The sequence below is a fragment of the Ranitomeya imitator genome, chromosome 1, assembly GCF_032444005.1.
Source record: "Ranitomeya imitator isolate aRanImi1 chromosome 1, aRanImi1.pri, whole genome shotgun sequence".
Classification (NCBI taxonomy): Eukaryota; Metazoa; Chordata; class Amphibia; order Anura; family Dendrobatidae; genus Ranitomeya; species Ranitomeya imitator.
Genome location: NC_091282.1, coordinates 427,565,018 through 427,589,242, shown reverse-complemented (window position 1 = coordinate 427,589,242; position 24,225 = coordinate 427,565,018). Strand labels below are relative to the sequence as shown.

At 45.6% G+C, this 24,225-nt stretch overlaps 1 protein-coding gene across 2 annotated transcripts in view; it reads left to right on the top strand.

Moving 5' to 3' along the window:
* Positions 1-24,225, top strand: part of LOC138675287 (cytochrome P450 1A1-like) — a 77,198-nt gene that overhangs the window by 29,287 nt on the left and 23,686 nt on the right. For both annotated transcript variants that reach the window (XR_011320660.1, XM_069763381.1), the window contains exon 6: positions 13,690-13,776. Coding sequence is in view for 1 of the 2 variants with exons in the window: in XM_069763381.1 (XP_069619482.1) it covers positions 13,690-13,776 (87 nt within the window). In the remaining variant the exon portion in view is untranslated. The remainder of the gene's footprint in view (positions 1-13,689; positions 13,777-24,225) is intronic.

The following is a 24,225-nucleotide window of genomic DNA, read 5'->3' as shown; positions in this document are numbered from 1 at the left end:
GTGGCATCTGTCTCTCATTTTGTGTCACATAAAACCTAGTGCGTAACACTGGGCCTGATTTCTTGACAATTCTCCCCCCCCAAAAAAAATAGTGGGAGATTAAGATTGGCAATTCTGCCTCAGTGCCAGTCCTGTGTGTGGCATCTGTCTCTCATTTTGTGCCACAGAAAACCTAGTGTGTAACACTGGGCCAGATTTTTTGACAATTCTCCCCCAAAAAATAAAATAGAGGGAGATTAAGATTGGCCATTCTGCCTCTGTGCCGGTCCTATGTGTGGCATCTGTCTCTCATTTTGTGCCACAGAAAACCTAGTGTGTAACACTGGGCCTGATTTCTTGACAATTCTCCCACAATAAAGTAAAACAAGTGGGAGATTAAAATTAGCATTTCTGCCTCAGTGCCAGTCCTGTGTGTGGCATCTGTCTCTCATTTTGTGCCACAGAAAACCTAGTGTGTAACACTGAGCCAGATTTTTTGACAATTCTCCCAGGAAAAAAATAAAATAGTGAGAGATTAAGATTGGTGTTTCTGCCTCAGTGCCAGTCCTGTGTGTGCCATCTGTCTCTAATTTTGTGCCCCATAAAACCTATTGTGTAACACTGGGCCAGATTTTTTGAGAATTCTCCCAGGAAAAAAAAATAGTGGGAGATTAAGATTGGCAATTCTGCCTCAGTGCCAGTCCTGTGTGTGGCATCTGTCTCTCATTTTGTGCCACATAAAACCTAGTGTGTAACACTGGGCCAGATTTTTTGACAATTCTCCCAGGAAAAAAAAGAAATAGTGGGAGATTAATATTGGCATTTCTGCCTCAGTGCCAGTCCTGTGTGTGGCATCTGTCTCTCATTTTGTGCCACATAAAACCTAGTGTGTAACACTGGGCCAGATTTTTTGACAATTCTCCCAGGAAAAAGAAAAAATAGTGGGAGATTAAGATTGGCATTTCTGCCTCAATGCCAGTCCTGTGTGTGGCATCTGTCTTTCATTTTATGCCACAGAATATATACTGTATAAGAGTGGGCCACATTTCTTCAATATTCTCCCTGAAAAAATAAAAAGGGGGAGATTTTTATTGGTATTGTGTGCATCTGCTTCAGTCCTGTTGGTGGCATATCTGTCTGCCACTGAAGCTGTGTACTGTTATACATTGGGCCTGATTTTCCCTGCAGTCTCACCCACCTATAAAGGGGTATATAAATCCAACAGAAGTTTGAGTTCACCTTGTAACTGGTTTTACAGTAACAAATACCGTTAGTTTGGTTACTTTTTCAAACAATGAGGAAGTCTGGTGGAAGAGGTCGTGGCCGTGGGCGGTCATTGCCAGCTGGTAATGATGGTAGTGGTGGTGGAGCATCAGGTGGTCGTGGGAAAAGCAATATAGCACCTAAGTCTCGAGTTGTTGAGCCAGCTTCGTCGTCTGGCTACACAAGGCCTCGAACGCTCCCTTTTCTGGGAGTAGGAAAACCGTTTTTAAAGCCGGAGCAGCAAGAACAAGTTTTGGCTTTCCTTGCTGACTCTGCCTCTAGCTCTTTCGCCTCCTCTTCTGAAACTGCTAAATGTAAAAGCAGCGCGTCGTTAGTGGATGTTCACGGTCAGGGACAAGTCGCTTCCTTGTCTTCTTCACCAAGAACAACAGAGAAGGATGCCTCAGGCGACACAACGGGTTACTCCATGGAGCTCTTTACACATACCGTTCCTGGGTTAGAAAGTGAAATAGTTAACAGGCCATGCCCATTACAAGTTGAATCGGACATGGAGTGCACAGATGCACAGCCACAGCCAGATTACTATGCTATTCCTTTGACTCAGACCAGAACATTGCCCTCGCAGTGTACTGATCCAGAATCAGACGCTGATGAGACTATGGTGCCCCGTCACGAACGCTATACCACCGGCTTACATGGTGACGCAGATGAAGTTGCACACGAGATAGAAGAGGAGGTCATAGATGACCCAGTTGTTGACCCCGATTGGCAGCCATTGGGGGAACAGGGTGCAGGTGGCAGTAGCTCTGAAGCGGAGGAGGAGGAGCCGCAGCAGGCATCAACATCGCAACAGGTTCCATCTGCCGGGCCCGTATCTGGCCAAAAACGCGTGGCAAAACCAAAACCAGTTGTAGGACAGCGTGGCCATCCGGTTAAAGAAGCTCAGTCTGCAATGCCTGAAAAGGTATCCGATAGTAGAAAGAGTGCAGTCTGGCATTTTTTTAAACAACATCCAAATGATCAGCGCAAAGTCATCTGTCAAAAATGTTCAACTACCTTAAGCAGAGGTCAGAATCTTAAAAGTCTAAATACAAGTTGCATGTGTAGACATTTAACCACCATGCATTTGCAAGCCTGGACTAACTACCAAACGTCCCTTAAGGTTGTAGCACCCTTGGCCAATGAAGCTAGTCAGCAACGCTACATCCCTTCCCTCACTGTAAGCCCACCATTTCCCGCACCACCTGCAGTAAATGTGCAGGTTTCGTCGCCAGGCCAAAGCAGTCAGGGAATCACCAGGTTCGTGGTAGGAAACACTGCATGTAGGGCACCAGCAAGAATACCATCTCCAACCCTCTCTCAGTCTGCCATGTCCACCGGCACCCCCGCTAGTTCCACGATCTGCAGCTCTCCAGTCCAGCTCACCCTACATGAGACTCTCGTTAGGAAAAGGAAGTAATCATCCTCGCATCCGCGTACACAGGGTTTGAACGCCCACATTGCTAGACTAATCTTGTTAGAGATGATGCCCTACCGGTTAGTTGAAAGCGAAGCTTCCAAAGCCCTGATGAACTACGCTGTACCACGCTACGAGCTACCCAGTCGACACTTCTTTTCGAGAAAAGCCATCCCAGCCCTCCACCAGCATGTAAAAGACCGCATCGTCCGTGCACTCAGGCAATCTGTGAGTACAAAGGTGCACCTGACAACAGATGCATGGACCAGTAGGCATGGCCAGGGACGTTACGTGTCCATCACGGCACACTGGGTTAATGTGGTGGATGCAGGGTCCACAGGGGACAGCAATATTGGGACAGTTCTGCCTAGCCCACGGTCTAGGAAACAGTTGGCTGTAGGCGTTCGCCCCCCCTCCTCCTCCTCCTCGTCCTCCTGCAGAAGCGAGAGCTCATCCACAGACCGCAGTCGCAAGACCACTCCATCCGCAGCTGCCACTGTTGCACACGAGGTGTCCCATTATGGGACAGCTAGTGGCAAGCGTCAGCAGGCTGTATTGGCAATGAAGTGTTTGGGCGACAACAGACACACCGCGGAAGTTCTGTCCGAGTTCTTGCAGAAAGAAACTCAGTCATGGCTGGGCACTGTACATCTTGAGGCAGGCAAGGTAGTGAGTGATAACGGAAGGAATTTTATGGCTTCCATAGCCCTTTCACAACTGAAACACATTCCTTGCCTGGCTCACACCTTAAACCTGGTGGTGCAGTGCTTCCTGAAAAGTTATCCGGGGTTACCCGACCTGCTCCTCAAAGTGCGCAGACTTTGCTCGTATATCCGCCGTTCGCCCTTGCTCTCCAGCCATATGCAGAACCATCAGCGGTCTTTGAACTTTCCACAGCATCGCCTAATCATCGACGTTGCAACAAGGTGGAACTCCACACTGCACATGCTTCAGAGACTATGCGAACAGAGGCGTGCTGTTATGTATTTGTGGGAGGATACACATACACAGGCAGGCAGTTGGATGGCAGACATGGAGTTGTCAGGTGTGCAGTGGTCGAAGGTACAAGACCTGTGTCAAGTCCTTCAGTGTTTTGAGGAATGCACACGGCTGGTTAGTGCAGACAACGCCATAATAAGCATGAGCATCCCCCTAATGCGTCTGCTGATGCAAAGTTTGACGCAGCAGGAGCAGGCATCTGCAGCCGAGGAAGAGGGAAACATTGATCACAGTCAGCCATTGTCTGGTCAGGGCAGTCTACAGGACGAGGTAGCAGGCAAAGAGGAGGAGGAGGATGATGGGGATGAGTATTTTTTGAATGAGGAAGCTTCTCCGGGGCCAATAGAAACTGGTGGCATTGCAAGGCCGGGATCAGGCTTTTTGAGGGAGAGAAGTGACGTAGATTTGCCAGAAAATGCCCCTCAACCCAGCACAAGTGCAGATTTGACAACTGGAACTTTGGCCCACATGGCGGATTATGCCTTACGTATCCTCAAAAGGGACACACGCATTATTAAAATGATGACCGATGATGATTACTGGTTGGCCTGCCTCCTTGATCCTCGCTATAAAGGCAAATTGCAAAATATCATGCCACATGAGAACCTCGAACAAATATTAGCAACCAAACAAGCAACTCTTGTAGACCGTTTGATTCAGGCATTCCCAGCACACAGCGCCGGTGATGGTTCTCACACAAGCTGCAGGGGGCAACAGGGCAGAGGTGTTAGAGGTGCACAAATCAGAAGTGGCGTTAGACAGAGGGATTTTCTGACCAGGTTGTGGAGTGATTTCGCAATGACCGCAGACAGGACAGGTACTGCAGCATCAATTCAAAGTGACAGGAGACAACATTTGTCCAGTATGGTTACTAACTATTTTTCATCCCTTATCGATGTTCTCCCTCAACCGTCATTCCCATTTGATTACTGGGCATCCAAAATAGACACCTGGCCTGAATTGGCAGAATATGCATTGCAGGAGCTTGCTTGCCCAGCAGCTAGTGTGCTATCAGAAAGCATTCAGTGCTGCTGGTTCAATATTGACCGAAAAAAGGACTCGTCTGGCTACCCAAAATGTTGATGATCTAACCTTCATTAAAATGAACCACTCATGGATTTCGAATTATTTAGCCCCACCTTTCCCGGTTGACACCTAGCTTTCCTATAAAAAGGTCTTGTTTGTGGACTGGTCTTACTGACTGTTCCAATCTCTTAATTTGCTGCAGCTGTTTGTCCAGCATACGACATGTTTACACCTCCCTAAATGGGCTAAATCCCCCCATGGGGCCGTGGTCTCGCCACTTGGCGCAAGCACCCGTGAGAGTGCCGTTTGTCTGAAGAGGTGGGTGTGCCCGCTTTTGGTCAATGGCACTGCCACTGGGTCCCTCATAGTACAATAAAGTGTATCTGGCGGTGGTGGCATGCACCCAACATCAGACACACCATTGTAACATGATGGGCCCTGGGCCTGTACCGCCGGCCACAAGAGAGTTTCCCCCCAGCTCAAACAGTGCTCTACCACTTGCAAAATTATCTCTCACAGCTCCACCAATGTTTAGTCTATGCGCTGACATCCTTCAATGCCTGGCACTGACAATACCAATTTGTTGACATGTATGATGCTAGTTAAAATAGTCAGGGTCAGTGTCCTATATTGACACCAGTAAATTACTATGTCTGAAACTCAGCAGAGGAGCCCACCCCTGTACCTAAGTATGCCACCCTTTTTTTTTGGTTTTGTTGTTTTGCGAGACATTAACATCTATTTCTTTTTTGGGAGTACTAACTGTGTCAGACACTCATTCCAATCGTCCACCGCTGACCACACCAATGCTGCCTGTGTACCCCTGCCACATAATCGAAGGTGCTTTGAGCCTATTTTTTTAATTTTAGGCCTACTAAGTCTGTCTGCGGTCCCTCCTTCAAATTGTCCTCCGCTGACCACACCAATGCTGCCTGTGTACCCCTGCAAGATAATTCAAACTGCATTGAGCCTAAATTTTTTTATTTTAGGCCTACTAAGTCTGTCTGCGGTCCCTCCTTCAAATTGTCCTCCGCTGACCACACCAATGCTGCCTGTGGAACCCCTGCAAGATAATTCAAACTGCATTGAGCCTAATTTTTTTTATTTTAGGCCTACTAAGTCTGTCTGCGATCCCTCCTTCAAATTGTCCTCCGCTGACCACACCAATGCTGCCTGTGTACCCCTGCAAGATAATTCACACTGCTTTGAGCCTATTTTTTAAAGTTTTAGGCATACTAAGTCTGTCTGCGGTCCCTCCTTCCATTTGTCCTCCGCTGAGCACACCAATGCCGACCGTGTACCCATGTAACCTTTTTTCAACCTGCAGTGAGCCAACTTTGTGGTGTAAGGCCTATTAGCAGTGTCTGTCTGTGCCACTTAATTCAGCTGTCCTCCTCTAAAAAAAAAAAAAAAATACAATTGTCTGGTTTTCAGCCTGTCAGAATTATAAAACTGCATTGGGGCCACAAGTTTCGTTGTGGTCTACAAACTGAGTCTTCCGCTCCACAAGTTTCGTTGTGGTCTACAAACTGAGTCTTCCACTCCAAGGTGTTCTCCAGGTTGCCTCTACCTAGCTTCCAGCTTCAAGCTCTCGCTAAGTAGTTGTTGAAACAACACTGCATTAGGCCTACAAGTTGGGTCTTGTTTGTAGAGACGGTGTCTGCCGCTCCAAGGTGTTCTCCAGGTTGCCTCTCCCTAGCTTCTATCTTGAAGCTCTTGTTAAGTAGTTGTTGAAACAACACTGCATTAGGCCTACAAGTTGGGTCTGGGTTGTAGAGATGGTGTCTGCCGCTCCAAGGTGTTCTCCAGGTTGCCTCTCCCTAGCTTCTATCTTCAAGCTCTCGTTAAGTAGTTGTTGAAACAACACTGCATTAGGCCTACAAGTTGGGTCTGGCTTCTACAGTGTCTTCCGCTCCAAGGTGTTCTCCAGGTTGCCTATCCCTAGCTTCTAGCTTCAAGCTCTCCTTAAGTATTTGTTGAAACAACACTGCATTAGGCCTACAAGTTGGGTCTTGTTTGTAGAGATGGTGTCTGCCGCTCCAAGGTGTTCTCCAGGTTGCCTCTCCCTAGCTTCTATCTTGAAGCTCTTGTTAAGTAGTTGTTGAAACAACACTGCATTAGGCCTACAAGTTGGGTCTGGGTTGTAGAGACGGTGTCTGCCGCTCCAAGGTGTTCTCCAGGTTGCCTCTCCCTAGCTTCTATATTAAAGCTCTCGTTAAGTAGTTGTTGAAACAACACTGCATTAGGCCAACAAGTTGGGTCTGGGTTCTACAAACGGTGTCTTCTGCTCCAAGGTGTTCTCCAGGTTGCCTCTCCCTAGCTTCTATCTTCAAGCTCTCGTTATGTAGTTGTTGAAACAAAGCTGCATTAGGCCTACAAGTTGGGTCTGGGTTGTAGAGACGGTGTCTGCCGCTCCAAGGTCTTCTCCAGGTTGCCTCTCCCTAGCTTCTATCTTCAAGCTCTCGTTAATTAGTTGTTGAAACAACACTGCATTAGGCCTACAAGCTGGGTCTGGGTTGTGGAGATGGTGTCTGCCGCTCCAAGGTCTTCTCCAGGTTGCCTCTCCCTAGCTTCTATCTTCAAGCTCTCGTTAATTAGTTGTTGAAACAACACTGCATTAGGCCTACAAGCTGGGTCTGGGTTGTGGAGATGGTGTCTGCCGCTCCAAGGTGTTCTCCAGGTTGCCTCTCCCTAGTTTCTATCTTCAAGCTCTCGTTAATTAGTTGTTGAAACAACACTGCATTAGGCCTACAAGCTGGGTCTGGGTTGTGGAGATGGTGTCTGCCGCTCCAAGGTGTTCTCCAGGTTGCCTCTCCCTAGCTTCTATCTTCAAGCTCTCATTAAGTAGTTGTTGAAACAACACTGCATTAGGCCTACAAGTTGGGTCTGGGTTGTAGAGACGGTGTCTGCCGCTCCAAGGTGTTCTCCAGGTTGCCTCTCCCTAGCTTCTCTCTTCAAGCTCTCGTTAAGTAGTTGTTGAAACAACACTGCATTAGGCCTACAAGTTGGGTATTGGTTGTAGAGACGGTGTCTGCCGCTCCAAGATGTTCTCCAGGTTGCCTCTCCCTAGCTTCTATCTTCAAGCTCTCGTTAAGTAGTGGTTGAAACAACACTGCATTAGGCCTACAAGTTGGGTCTGGGTTCTACAAACGGTGTCTTCCGCTCCAAGGTGTTCTCAAGGTTGCCTCTCCCTAGCTTCTATCTTCAGGCTCTTGTTAAATTGTTTTTAATATAACACTGCATTTGGCCTACTTGTTTTGTTGGCCCTACTACCGGTGTCTGCCGCTCCTTGATGTTCTCCTACACTGAACAAACCAGTGCCGCCTGTTTACTTCTGTTACCAATTTTGAACTGCATTTAGCCTACTTACTGATTTGGGCCTGCTCACTGTGTCAGCCTCTCATTACAGTTGTACTCCACTGAACAAAGCAATGCCCCCTGGTTAGTCCTGTTACCAATTTTGAACTGCATTTAGCCCATTTTATTATTTGGGCCTATATCTGTGTTTCCTCCTCATCCTGCCCATTGCCCAGCCAGTGATAGATGAGTCTGCTGGTACATTGACCCAGAACGCTACATTCCCCGTGCACGCTACACAGCCAGAATGTGACCCTGCTGAAAGTCAGGTTCCCCTTCCCGCATACCATACCACCTTACACGGGGACAAAGAGGAAGGTGCAGATGAAAGTGCAGGTTCATTCATCAGGTGTGGGGGGGGAATACTCGTTGGCGACGTCACTGGCACAGGGCCCCTCATAGTACGCAAAAGTGTCGCTGCCGGTGGGAGGCGCCCCCGCCATGCAAACACACCGCCGTACTTTGAGGGGCCCTGTGCCAGTGCCAATGCCAACGAGTGGGCCCCCCCCGCTTGCTCAGGATCACAGCACTTGCAAAGTATAAATACCTACCTCTCCCTGTTCCACTGCCGTGACGTGGTCCAGATTTCCTGGGCCCACTAAATACTTGAACCAGCCCTACCCCCCACAACTTTAGCCAAATGACCCCCAATTTCCAATGCCTTACTATTATTATAAGGTAAATTAAGATTGACAAGCTTCAGTAACAAGAATGGATGTTTTTGCCATTAAAATGGGCCCTGTACGTGTTTTCCTGACCTCCACTCTCTGCCGACTATGCTTCCCCATTGACTTGCATTGGGTTTCGTGTTTCGGTCGATCCCCGACTTTTCGCGATAATCGGCCGATTTCACTCGACTCGACTTTTGAGATAGTCGGGTTTCGCGAAACCCGACTCGACCCTAGAAAGCTAAAAGTCGCTCAACCCTAGTAAAGAGGCCAGAGATGCGACACATGACGGTGGTAAGAAGAGGAACGGGTGATGGGCAATGAGCAGTAGGGCAACCAGAGAGGTGAGCGATGAATTGAGTATTATTATTTTTTTCAGCATCCAAATTTCCTAACTTGAGGTTGTGCATAAGTTGAATGTTCATAAATCATAGACTACCGGTATATATATGTAATGATTATTCAGTAGTGTAAATGTGATATTGCTTTACATCAGAATCATAAGCAAAACCAAAAAGGAGCTGGCACATCTGTTGGTAAAAATGTAATATGTAGGTGCACATTCATACTGTGGCCATTTAACAGACAAAATCTTGGATAAAAACAAAATGAGCCATTATCCTGCAGTAAATAAGCAAAGCATTAGTAATAGTACATGTAAATAATATATGGTACTTAGTTGATCACAAATGTGTAAAAGCCATCCCACCTTAACAAGGTTTACCCAATCAGTATGGTACCTAACTCTTGTAGTTTGCCTCACTATGTGTCAGAAGATCTCATAATAGCTGGGGCAGAGCAGTAACCAGTAGGGTTGAGCGACCTTTACTTTTATAGGATCGGGTCGGGTTTCACGAAACCCGACTTTCTCAAAAGTCGGGTCGAGTGAAATCGGCCGATCCTATAAAAAAGTCGGGGTCGGGGTCGGCCGAAACCCGAAACCCAATGCATTGCAATGGGTTACTATGGTTCCCAGGGTCTGAAGGAGAGGAAACTCTCCTTCGGGCCCTGGGATCCATATTTAAGTGTAAAAGAAAGAATTAAAAAAAAAAATATTGCTATACTTACCCTCTGACGCGCCCTGGTACTAACCGGCAGTCTTCCTTCCTTAGAATCAGCGCTTGAAGGACCTTCGGTGACGTCGCGGCTTGTGATTGGTCGCACGATGGCCCATGTGACCGCTCACGCGACCAATCACAAGCCGCGACATCACCGAAGGTCCTTCAAGTGCTGATTCTTAGGAAGGATGGCTGCCGGAAAGAAGCAGGGCGCGTCCGAGGATGAGTATATACCTAATAAGAATATACTTATTATTAGTAAACTCATGAGTCATGACTGTACCCTCAATCTGCAAGGGACCTCCGGAACCTCAGAAATGAGTTTTTCAGAATGTGCCACGTGAAACAACGGGATCAGCCTGGCTGCATGGATGTCAGATGCTGGTACCTACATCCTCTCTTCAGGACCATAACCCTTCCAGTGTACCAGATACTGAAGCCATTCAAGGACTAAGCAAAAATCAGTGATCTTAGCTATTTGAAATTCCATATTTCCATCCACAATGACCGTAGATGCCACTAGCGGTGGTGGTACGGAGGACGCAACATATTTTTTGAGTAGAGTACTATGAAGAACATTATGAATCCTAAAGGTGGGGGGCAAAGCAAGGAGAAATGCTATGGGATTGACGATGGCCACAATATTATAGGGACCGATGAACCTGGGGACCAGTTTCCAAGAGGGAACCTTTAACTGAATGTTCCTTGAGGACAACCACACCAAGTCACCAGCAGACAGGTCCGGACCCGCCAAACTTCTCCAATTACCCACACTCTTTTATTTGGACCCTATCTTCCTTAAATTATCAAGAACCCCTTGCCACACAGACATAATTGATGATCAAAACCATACTTCTTCAGGTATTCCTTTTAAATGAGCTGAACTTTGGAGGAAATCAGTATGCCCTGAATAGCGGGGACATACCAGTAGACTAATGACAAAAAATTATTTAAGTTGAATTCAGATGCAGGTAAGTAGGTAACCCAATCCTCCTGATTCTGAGACAAAACACCTCAAGATTCTAATTAGCATGTTCAGTTTGCCCGTTATACTGCGGGTGAAATGCTGTAGAGAATGGCAGATCGATCCCCAAACGAGTGCAAAGTGCTCACCAAAATTTGAAAATAAGCTGCACCCCCGATCAGAAACAAGATCCCATGTAATTTTACAATCTCTCTGATGAAAATTTACGCCAAAATCTTGGCGTTAGGTAAAGCTGGTAGTGCAAGGAAATGTGACATTTTACTAAATCTGTCCACCAACACCAAAATTACAGTATTACCTGTGGACATGATAAAATTGACAGATAAATGAGTCCAAGGTCTACTGGGAATCCACAATGGTTAAAGAGACCCAGACTGATGAGTATGAGAGGTTTTAGATCACACACAGACAGTGCAGGAGGCTACATACCCCCTGACCACCAAATTGCTGAGTAAGAAGATCTGTGGTGGCTTTATTACCCAGATGTCCAGCCAACACCAAATCATGATGTTCACTAAGAACTCCCAGACAGAGAATCACAGGTACAAACCGTTTACCTAATGGACAGGCAGCAGAGGCATCTCCTTGAGACTCAACAAACTCTTTGTCAAGATTGAAGCATATAGACACAATAACCACCCCTTTTTTAGTATAGGAACCAGTTTACAATTATCTCCACCTCCAGGAAAACAATTAGATAAGGCATCCACCTTCATGTCCTTGTTCCCGGCATATATGTAACAAAAAAGTAAAACTTGGTGAATAACAGCGAACATCTTGCCTCTCTAGGAGTTAGACGTTTCGCAAACTCGAGATATACCAGATTGTTATGATCCGTGATTACCATAACCTGATGAACTGCCCCCTCCAGAAAATAACACCACTCTTGAAAGACCCACTTGAATGCGAGGAGTCCCCTGTTACCCATGTCATAATTTTTATCTCAGATGACAGTTTTTTTAGAAAAGTATGCACATGGACACCATTTACCAGGAGACACACCCTGCAACAATACAGCCCCCACGCCCCACTGGTAGTATGAGAGACATTGTCCATGCTTGGGGGTCACCATGAAGAAACAAGATTATTATCCCCACTTATTACTCATTGGTTCCTGAGGAGAAAGGATGTAAGTTGAAGTACAGCTTAGAGGCCTCCCTGAAAACAAAAAACTTGTCACGCCCCACAGAGAATCTGTCAGGCAAATTGGTCTTGTGCTGCACTAAGGATTGCCTTATAGTCATGGTCTCCTAGCCTAATGAGTTAGTGTGTTGCAAAACACAGTGCATGGATCTGCCACCTCCAGACCAAGTTTCTGCAGTTGCCCTGTCAAAGCAGAGATGGGCTCCACAATGGATCCAAAAAATGATTTTGGCCAGAGCTAATATCACGACTCTGTTGTCGGGTATTCTGGGGCGAGGGGCTTCTTCCCTGTCCCTTCCGCTAGGGGCGCCTGTGCTTGCCATGTACCCCCGATGGTGAAGATGCCAGGCCACATACCTTGCCTTAGCCTCTGAATCAGCCCTCAGTCTGTACCCTTCTCCAACACAGGGAAGAGGGGACTAGTAGTGTACCGTAAAGCACCAACCAGACTAACAAGGTAATAAAATCTGGGATAAATGAAATACCAATCATACAAATATACTCACATAAACAATAGATGTAAACACTGGGGAGTGGAGGATGGGGAAAAGCCAAAGTAGGAGAAGAAGGGATTAGAACACAAGCAACACCTTGCAACAGCCTTAGATAAATCCACCTCCTTCTCCAACAGCAACAAACCACCAACTCCTAACCATGCGGCATGATGCTAACTGTGGCAAAGAATGCTTGCCAGCTCCCAGAATATTTAGGAGAGGACAGTGGCTAACAGTGAACAGCTGAGAGCCTTAATGCAGGAAAGCTTCCAAGAGATCTCAACTGAGCAGATTAACCCCTACACTGTTAAAAGAAACATGCGCCGTTTAATATGAAGGTGAAGTTATTCTGATCAGTCCAGGAGTAGGAGAAATCAGATGCTGTGGTCTCCTGGTTTCTCTCTGCTGCAGTAAACCCGTGACAGCCGTGCATCATGTTCGAACCTGTACGCCTACTGGAGTCAGACACTCAGATGTAGATGACTGCATTTGAGTGTCCGCCTCCAATAGGCGTATATGCACATTCGTTCTATTGGCATCATTATAGTCTAGGGCCATGTCGGCACATACGTCAGAATTCCATCCATGAGCAAATATCCTGCAGCAAGTTATTAAAAAAATAAATAGTAGTAAGTATTAATTTCAACAGACAAAACCTGACTTTTACGTTTTTTTTTCAAAATAGTATCAGTTAAGTGCCCTATATGATTTAGATGTACTATTACTATTTATTTATTTATTTATTTACTTACTTACTTATTGCAGGGTATTTGCTAATTTGTTTTTATTTTAGGTTTTGTCTGTTAAATGGTAACAGTGTGAATGTGCACCTACACATGCATTTATTCCACCATGTGTACCAGCTCATTTTTTGATTTTGCATAAGGCTTGGGCTACACAGTAAAATATGTCGCACAATACTAAAATCAGTGTCACTAGTGAATATAATGGTTTCCCATGGTGTCGCACTGCGACTTGCGACCTCCTGTTACTGTGACAAAGAGTGGCAAATATTTCCAAATATGTTGAATTTTCTGTCATAAATCACGCACAAGTCTGTAGACAGCTGTAGACATCAACTTGGCTGCGACTAAGCTGTGATTTGGCCATACTTTTATAAAAAAAAATCACAGCTCTAAATTAGTTATGTGACAGCAAGTCGCCGACAAGTTGTTTTGGTTATGCAACTTGTCTGAGAATTGCTGTTATGCATAGCCCTCAACTAAAATAATTTATTATTCTGCTAAATTGCCATTGAGAATGACTTATTTTGCTAATTTCACTTTATTTTTCATTGCAGCGCCACCAGAGACACAATTTTAAATGGCTACTTTATACCAAAAAATACCTGTATATTTGTGAATTTGTATCAAGTGCATCATGATCCGTGAGTAAAATATAAGTATAATTAAGATATATTATACAGGAAATGTATCAGTTTAATCTCCATTTTGAAATTTCTTCTAATATTGCATGTTCATTCTTTGGCAAAATATATTCTGATGTATGTATACAGTAATCTATGTAATTTTAACCCCTTAACAAATGCCAATATGCATAAAAACGACAGTTGCTTTAACCTTTTTTTGGCATATGTCATAATAACACGTCCCTGTGCCCTTGGCCTTATTGATGAGGGCCATATTATTATTGCATGGAGAACATGCGCGAGCACAGAATGGGCGTGGGTGATCGCCGCCGGGTGTCAGCTAATTCTGACAGCTGACACCGCTCCCAGCACTTTAACTCCCTAGATGCTGCGATCGAACGCAATCACAGCATTCAGGGAGCTGGCAGAGGGCTGACAGCCCCATCTGTCTTTGAATTGGAGACCCCGTGGCATGAGGCAGTGTCCCTATCATTGCCATGGTGAACCAATGTTGTCATGATGACAACCGGGTCACCAGAGTTTGGAAAGTTGCAGATCATGTGTAGTGCATGATCAGCAACTTTCCCTGTCAATGAAGAGCTGACAGTTTGCACAGCATAGGGTTGCTGCTGCATCCTCATGCTCTGCAAGCAGCCTGCAAAAAAATGATAGTTCCATAGCAGGACATAGTAAAAAAAAGCAAAAAAAAAAAATTTAATAATTATAAAAATATTTAAAAAAATAAATCAAAAATAGTAATTAAAAAATCAAAAGATATTGTATCTATAAATCAATATTTGTATTTGAAAAAAAATGTAAACAATAAAAGTGCACATATTTAGTATCACCACTTCCACAATGACCCTACCTATAAAACTGTCTCACTAGATAATCCCTTTAATGAACATCATACAAAAATAAATAGAAAACAAGGCAAAAAACAATTCTTTATTATCAAACCGCCGAACATAAAGTGGAATAAAACGAGATACAAAAGACGTACAGTATATAAATAAACATGTTACAGCTGAAAACATCATCTTGTCCTGCAAAAAACAAGCTGCCACACAGCTCCTTCAGCGGAAAATTTAAAAAAGTTATAACTCTCAAAATAAAGCAATGTAAAAATATATTTTTTTTTATAAAATAGTTTTTATTGTGTAAAAGTGCCAAAACATAAGAAAGATATAAATGAGGTATTGCTGTCATTGTACTGATCTTTATGACACACGGAACGGCATAACCCCCACCATTAAAAAAAATCCTGAATTGCTGGTTTTTGTTCATTTTGCCACCCAAAAATTGTAATAGAAAGTGATCAAAAAATGACATGAGCTCAAAAATGATACCAATAAAAACATCAACTTGTTCCACAAAAACAATCCCTCACATGACTCTGTGTGCCAAAATATGAAAAAATTATAGCTCTCAAATGTGGAGATGCAAAAACAATTTCTTGCAATAAAAAGGGTCTTTTAGTACGTGACAGCAGCCAAACATAAAAACCCGATAATCTGGTATCGCTGTAATAGTACCGACCATAGACATAAAGTCGCCTAATCACTTGTACCACACAAGGAATGGCGTATAAAATAAATAAAACCAATTCTTCACCTGTTGTTGATTTTTTTAATTCTGCATCCCAAAGATCGCAGTAAGGCTCGGCAAACATTTATCCTGCGCACTGTGCTGAAAGCTTGCACCGGGGTTTCTGTGTAAATCTCTGAAATATGTGATTCAGATGGAACCCCTGGTAGAATATTCCCTTTATTGAGACAGAGGGAGACATTGTGGACACTGTCTGACTTATGATTCGGCAGTGTCTGTCTTTTTAGGCATGCGTTAAAGTACCATCAGCCACAGTTTTGTGCATTTCTGAAAAGGACATCCCTGAACAGAGGCCAGACAGAGTCCAGAGTAACTCTGCTGCCTCATTATAGTGAATGGATTTCTCAGGGGTTCAATCTGAATGATGTGACTTATAGATTTAGTTGGAAACCCCAAAGTAAGTACTCATCGTAGGGTGCCGGATAAATGTGATCCCAAACATTATGCAAAATGTTCCTAATAAAAGCTTCAACTCAATGCACAGAAAAAGCGAGCCCTCATTCAGGTCTGTCATCTGTTAATGGAAATACAGGGGGCTTCCATACTACTGGTAGCACAAAGGCTCTGGAAAAGCGAAATGACTCCTCACCCGCCCCAAAAAATTCAGAAAATTCTCTTCTCCTAAACCAAAATGCCCCCCTCCCTTCTGATCCTCACAATGTACCTAAACCACGTATTGCATCCACGTTTGGCATTTCTGAATCAATGAGAGCCCACCTAATTTACAGGTGCATGGCTCCAGAAGCATGGGCTGGGCATAGCTTACTGGTGACTAGAGATGAGCGAATATTGCAATGCTCGGTTCGGATTACGTTTGCCGCAATACTTGCCTATTAATTTGTCGAATATTCGCTGAAAATAACCAAACACCATTCACGTTAATGGGAGGCAAAAATAAACGCATGCACAACACCTTATAATGGGACCAAATGCTGCCAAAACAAATCAGATGAGGGACATACACCAGGAAAGTGGCCTCAATTCACCCACAGTACTAATTGAAGCATGGCACTACAGCAATCAGCCAGGCATGAGGTATCGAAGTCTGGGACAGCATTTACAGATTTCAATTTAACATCACAATAAGATGAGGTAGGTGAGGGATTGGTGTAGGCCTTCTGTGCTGTGAGCCCTGATACCACATGCAACACCTCTATCTGCTTTCATGCTGAGCTACACTCAGGTGGCACAAATATCAGTTTTGTAGACTACCATTGTCAGAAAAATTTAAGGATAGTAGCACGGGTAGTTGAATTCAAGGTAGTGAAGGCCTGACGGTCATGGAGGCCTACTGCTACAGGCAACAAGCATGAAGGAGACCCAACCAGGAGTCTACACATTTATAAAAATTAGTGGCAGACACCAACAAAGTGGCATCAATTGCAATAAAGTAGAATTAGTATAGCGGGGATCGACACCTCTTCCACTACAGCCCTACCCAGCAGATGTAGACTGTAACGGGCAAGGTGGTGGAATCACTTTTACGTATCCATCTGAAAGCCTTGAAGAGGTGTAGCTAGGTGGCCTACCAAATCCCATTTTGGAAAGGTGGCAGCAGGCAAAAACTGCAACCCAAGGAGGTACAAAGAATTGGCACCAGGTGCTACTTTATGGCTGACCTACAGAATGTGGCATCTGAAACCATACAGCGGATTAGCTGCTACGGCCCAAAGGAGGGTTGAAAAATGCAGGCAGGCACTATAGGGACTCTGGAACCACGGGTGCAGAAACAGAAAAGCACTGACATGTGCGGGCTGGACCTTGTGTTAGACAGATGGGCGCTGGCAGGTGCAATCTGGACTGGTTGATGGACAGATGAGCGCAGACAGGTACGCGCTGGTGGGCTCAGACAAGTAAGAGCAGACAGGTACAGGGTAGACAAGCAGACAGGTGGACTTGGGGAACCTGACAACTAGCAAGTGAGGCAAACTAACAACGTAGCTCAGGAAACTCCATATTGGAATTGAAGTGTTAAATAGAAAGTGTCACCCAGTTATAGGTTGGGAATACCTTAGGTTGATGCGGGTGGTCTCTTTAAGAGGGAGGGAGCACGCACGTACACCCTCTAAGCATAGTTCCCGATCCTACAACTAAACCTTGGTGGACACTGACACATAGGGGTGAGATGAGGAGGTGTTGTGTGAGTGTGAGACACTGAATGTCCTGTCTGTTAGGTATAAAGAGATCCAGCAAAGGGCCAAGTCTTTAATGTCAACAGATCAGAAAGTCTGTAGTAAGAGGGAATGATTCACTGTGTCAAAGATAGTTGCCAGGTCCAAGGGAAGGAGGAGGACAAACTCGCATTGCTTTCATTTGGTGGTTAGTAGGTCATTGGTGACATTAGTCAGGGCAATTTCAATGGAATGGTGGGGTCTGAAGTCAGATTGTACGCGGTCAAAGAGGGAGCTAGAGGAGAGGTGGGAGGACAGTTCAAAATGGACATGTTGTTCCAGTAGTTTGGTGGCATAGGGGAGAAATTATATGGTGCGATAGGTAGACACAGAGGATTGGTCAGGGGTAAGCTTTTTGAGGATGGGTGTGATCGAGGTATGTTTCAATCATGATGGAAGACACAAGTTGTTAGTGACAGGTTGAAGATGTGGGTTATGCTAGTGATGAAGACTGTGGTAAAGTTTGGAATGTGGTGGGATGTTATTGTGCCAAGCTCACAGGTGGTGAGGCAAAGTATTCAGCTGAGATGAGCGGAGAGGGAGGGATAACTGATGGATGCAGGAAAGAATTGAAAGTACTGAATAGCTGTTTAAGGTTGTGAGACAGGCAGGGCCGTATTTGCCACTAGGCACTTGAGGGCACGTGCCTAGGGCGGGACGACTCCGGGGGCGGCACCTGAGCAAGTTTTTTTCTTTTTTTTTTAATTAAAGTCCGGGATCACCCCCCGACCGACTGCCCCCCCAGCCGCCCGCCTGCCCGCCTGCCTGCCCGTCTGTCTGCCTCCTTGAAGACATCATACTCACCCTACTCCAGCAATGCCTGGTCTCAGCGCCGGCAGCTCATCCTGTGCGAGCGGTCATGTGGTACCGCTCATTAAGGTGATGAATATGGATGCATATTCATGACCTTAATGAGCGGCACCACATGACCACTCACGCAGGAAGAAGGTGCTGCGCCGGGACAGAGATGGAGGAATGTTCAGCGCGGTGTTGGAAAGGTGAATATGACAGCCAGGGTGGATGAGGGGAAGAATGAAGGAAGACGGGGAGCCGAGCCATGCAAGATAGGAGCGGGGAGCTGAGCCATGCATACAGGATGGGAGGGGGGTGAGATGAGCCATGCATATAGGATGGGAGGGGGGTTGAGATGAGTCATGCATACAGGAGGGGGGGAGATGAGCCATGCATACAGGATGGGAGGGAGTTGGTGAGATGAGTCATGCATACAGGAGAGGGAGGTGAGATGAGCCATGCATACAGGATGGGAGGGAGGGTGAGATGACCATGCATACAGGATGGGAGGGGAGGGGGAGATGAGCCATGCATATAGGATGGGAGGGGGGTGAGATGAGTCAAGCATACAGGATGGAAGGGAGGGTGAGATGAGCCATGCATACAGGATGGGATGGGGAGGGGGAGATGAGCCATGCATACAGGATAGGAGGGGGGTGAGATGAGTCATGCGCACAGGATGGGAGGGGGAGATGAGCCATGCATTCAGGATGGGAGCTGAAGGGGGAGATGAGCCATGCATACAGGATGGGGAGGTGAGATGAGTCATGCATACAGGATGAAAGGGAGGGTGAGATGAGCCATGCATACAGGATGGGAGGAGGAGATGAGCCATGCATTCAGGATGGGAGGTTGAGGGGGGATGAGCCATGCATACAGGATGGGAGGGGGAGGGGGAGATGAGCCATGCATACAGGATGGGAGGAGGGGTGAGATGAGCCATGCATACAGGATGGGAGGGGGGAGATGAGCCATGCATACAGGATGTGGGTGAGATGAGCCATGCATACAGGATGGGAGGGGGGAGATGAGCCATGCATACAGGATGGGATGGGGAGATGAGCCATGCATACAGGATGGGAGGGGTAGATGAGCCATGCATGCAAGATGGGAGGGGGGAGATGAGCCATGCATACAAGATGGGAGGGGGATGAGCCATGCATACAGGATGGGAGGGGGGAGATGAGCCATGCATACAGGATGGAAGGGGGAGATGAGCCATGCATGCAAGATGGGATGGGGAGATGAGCCATGCATACAGGATGGAAGGAGGGTGAGATTGGCCATGCATACAGGATGGGAGGGCGAGATGAGCCATGTATACAGGATGGGAGGGGGAGAGGGAAATGAGCCATGCATACAGGATGGGGAGGGGGGAGATGAGCCATGCATACAAGATGGGAGGGGGGAGATGAGCCTTGCATACAGGATGGGAGGGGGGAGATGAGCCATGCATACAGGATTGGAGGGGGAGATGAGCCATGCATACAGGATGGGAGGAGGATGGGGAGATGAGCCATGCATGCAAGATGGGAGGGGGGAGATGAGCCATGCATACAGGATGGGAGAAGGGGGAGATAAGCATGCATACAGGATGGGAGGGGAGCCAAGCCATGCATACAGGATGGGAGGGGGATATGAGCCATGCATAGAGGATGGGAGGGGAGAGATGAGCCATTCATACAGGATGGGAGGAGGGAGCCGAGCCATGCATACAGGATGGGAGGGGGGAGATGAGAGATGCATACAAGATGGGAGGGGGGAGATGAGCCATGCACACAAGATGTGAGGGAGGGGGCCATTATGCAGTATGGAGCATCATGTGTGGCCATTATACAGTATGGAGCATCATATTTGGCCATTATACAGTATGGAGCATCATGTGTGGCCATTATACAGTATGAAGCATTATGTGTGGCCATTATACAGTATGGAGCATCATGTGGGGTCATTATACAGTATGGAGCATCAAGTATGGCCATTATACATTACTGAGTATCATGTGTGGCCATTATACAGTATGGAGCATCATTTGTGGCCATTATGCAGTATAGAGCACTGTGTTGCCATTATACAGTATGGAGCATCATGTGTGGCCATTATTCAGTATGGAGCATCATGTTGAGTCATTATACAGTATGCAGCACTGTGTGGCCATTATACAATATTGAGCATCATGTGGGGTCATTATAGAGTATGGAGCATCATGTGTGGCCATTATACAGTATGGAGCATCATATTTGGCCATTATACAGTATGGAGCATCATGTGTGGCCATTATACAGTATGAAGCATTATGTGTGGCCATTATACAGTATGGAGCATCATGTGGGGTCATTATACAGTATGGAGCACTGTGTGGCCATTATACAATATTGTGCATCATGTGGAGTTATTATACAGTATGGAGCATCAAGTATGGCCATTATACAGTACTGAGCATCATGTGGGGCCATTATACAGTATGGAGCACTGTGTGGCCATTATACAGTATGGAGCATCATTTGTGGCCATTATGCAGTATAGAGCACTGTGTTGCCGTTATACAGTATGAAGCATCATGTGTGGCCATTATACAGTATGGAGCATCATGTCGAGTCATTATACAGTATGCAGCACTGTGTGGCCATTATACAATATTGAGCATCATGTGGGGTCATTATACAGTATGGAGCATCATGTGTGGCCATTTTACAGTATTGAGCATTATGTGTGGCCATTATACAGTATTGAGCATTATGTGTGGTCATTATACAGTATGGAGCATCATGTCGAGTCATTATACAGTATGCAGCACTGTGTGGTCATTATACAATATTGAGCATCATGTGGGGTCATTATACAGTATGGAGCATCATGTGTGGCCATTATAAAGTACTGAGCCTCATGTGGGGTCTTTATATAGTATGGAGCACTGTGTGGCCATTATGCAGTATGGAGCATCATGTGTGGCCATTATACAGTATGGAGCATCATGTTTGGCCATTATACAGTACTGAGTCATGTGTGGCCATTATACAGTATGGAGCACTGTGTGGCCAATATACAGTATGGAACATCATGTGTGGCCATTATACAGTATGGAGCATCATGTGTGGCCATTATACAGTATAGAGCACTGTGTGGCCATTATACAGTATGGAGCATCATGTGTGGCCATTATATAGTATGGAGCATCATGTGTGGCCATTATACAGTACTGAGTCATGTGTGGCCATTATACAGTATGGAGCACTGTGTGGCCATTATACAGTATGGAACATCATGTGTGGTCATTATACTTTATGGAGCATCATGTGTGGCCATTATACAGTATTGGGCATCATGTGGGGTCGTTATACAGTATGGAGCACTGTGTGGCCATATTTTTTTTTGTTTATAATTATTGTTTATGAAACAGTGTGATCAGCAGTACTAAATGGGTGTGGTTGTGGCGTGGATATGGGTGTGACTAGTTGTGAAATGGGTGGAGTCAGAGGTGTGGCCTAAAATTTGCTGCATCTTCAAAAGTTGGGATGTATGATACCGCATTTGCTGGATCACGACAAGTGCCGCAAATGTCCACAAATCCCATAGGAAACGAATGAGGCCGAACGCAGTGTTGCCATAAGTGATCACTTACGCGGCAGATATGGAAAAACTGCCCGATCTGCTAAAAAAAAGCTACTTTCACATCAGCGATTTTTGCCAAAGTCACTGCCAATATTGTCATACTTACCAAAGGGGGAGGCAGCACATAGGCTACGTTCACATTTGCGTTGCGCGCCCGTGCGTCGGCGACGCAACGCACGACGCACAAAAAACACGCGCAAAACGCATGCAAAAATGCTGCGTTTTGCGATTCGTGCGTCGGTTTTTGACGAAAATCGGACGCACGAAAAATGCAACTTGTTGCATTTTCTTGCGTCCGACGCTAGCGTCGAAAACGACGCACGTGTCGAAAAACGCGACCAAAAAAACGCACGCGTCCCCTATGTTAAACATAGGGGCGCGTCGCCGCTGCGTCGCCGACGCAACAGCGACGCACATTACCGTAACGCTAATGTGAACGTATACTAAAAGTGCCTAGGGCACCAGAAACTCTAAATACGGCCCTGGAGACAGGTATGATACGAGGGATGAGAAGTCGGTTTGTTTTGCTGCCGTCAGAATTTGCACAGAATTTTTAAAACTTCTGTTACTGGACGGGCAACTCCACTCCCTTTCTTTGGCAGCCGTACAACGGTACAATTTGTAGATAAGGGCCAGAAAGAACATGTGCTCCAGTAGATGGCAAGCGCTGCATCAAGTCACCTCTGCTCCTCTTCCTTCATTTTAACATCACACAGTACAGTCCTCAGTGGTGGCACCCCAATTCAACGTTTTTCACCGACATCACAACTCTCTAAGCACCCAATTGACTGTTGAGAATCACAGATGTCAGCAGAAATCTTCACACATATTTTGCCGTGGGCATAGGAAGTGTACTCTAAAGAGTCACAGAGTCAAGAGAAGGAAATCATCGGCACCGATGGCCAATTTTTTTCTCACTTTGATCCATGGCCGGACAAAGTTTTGTCTGCGCATAAACCAAACCCGCGTCAACAGATGTTAACCCCGTTGGGTGAATGTAATCCATTGGTCATGAGAGTCAGATATTTGAGGTGCCCGCGGACTGTACTGTGCTGTCAAGGCAGGAAGAGGAGTAGGGTGACTTCCAGGGTGAAGAGTGGGAGAACATAGAGAATGATGATGAGGTCATGCAGCTGTAGCTCAGCAGAGGAGGAGGAGGAAGAGGAAGATGAGGAGGTTAAGTAGACACATAGTTATTCAACTACGACAACCAATGCATCCTGTGGCCTAACTCTGGCAGTGGACAGCATTATTCGAGGTTCTGCAGTTGGCTATCTTGGGTCTTTTTTTTTAGACTGTCAAAAATCTAAAAAATCATGTTAGCTGTCAAATTTTTAAAAATAGACCTAGTAGAGTAAAAAAATGAAATAATTTCAGTACTATAAGCATGAACTGGCACATGCTTTAGTCTGGGAATGTCATTGTGCTAAAATGCAGAAAAGCAGATCTCGTCAACTACCGTCCATCCCATCAACTGCATCTTCTGATTCAGTCTCTTCCCTCACCATGGCAAGTGTAGTCACACAGGCCAAAGAACCTCCACTTGCTTACCCCCTAGAGTTGTGGTGATTGATGGTCTGTCAGCTGATAGGGAATTGTACGTGCCTGCTGTTTTTGACTGATCTTACATACCAAGCACACCCCATCTCTCTCAATCCACCATAACATCCCTGCCTGCACCTCTCTCACAGTACAGCAGCTTGTCGTGTTCACCCTATTCCACCCTGTGTCGATAGAGCAGCAAACCCTCATTTGTGCAGTTGTGCTCACGTAAAAGATTATTTACTCCTCACAGGGCAAAGCTAACAGCTTGAATTTCACCATCTCCAATCTACTAATAATAATAACCTTTATTTATATATCACAAACACATTATGCATAGCTTTATGAGTCAGCAGTCCATATAAAACAGTCCCAAGTTTAAGATAATTAAACAATTAAAGCAAAAATAATGACGACCCTTATTATCTGCAATGAGGTGGGGTGACACCAATTACAGGTGATTATTTACAAAGATGGAATAATTATCTTGAGAAAATGGGGAGTAGATAAAGGCTGCATAAGCCTTATGGGTACGGCTGTGTTTGATGATGAATAATGTTCAGAGAAGTAGAGAATAAGCTATATATATAAAAAGGAATTGATTATGGAATGTGATAGGCAGCCATAAACAGATGTGTTTTTAGGGAGCATCTAAAAATGTCTAAGGTGTGGTTATACCACTAATTTCATAGGGTACAAAAAGGTGAGTCAACTAGGTAGGAGATTGAACTGAGCTGGACAA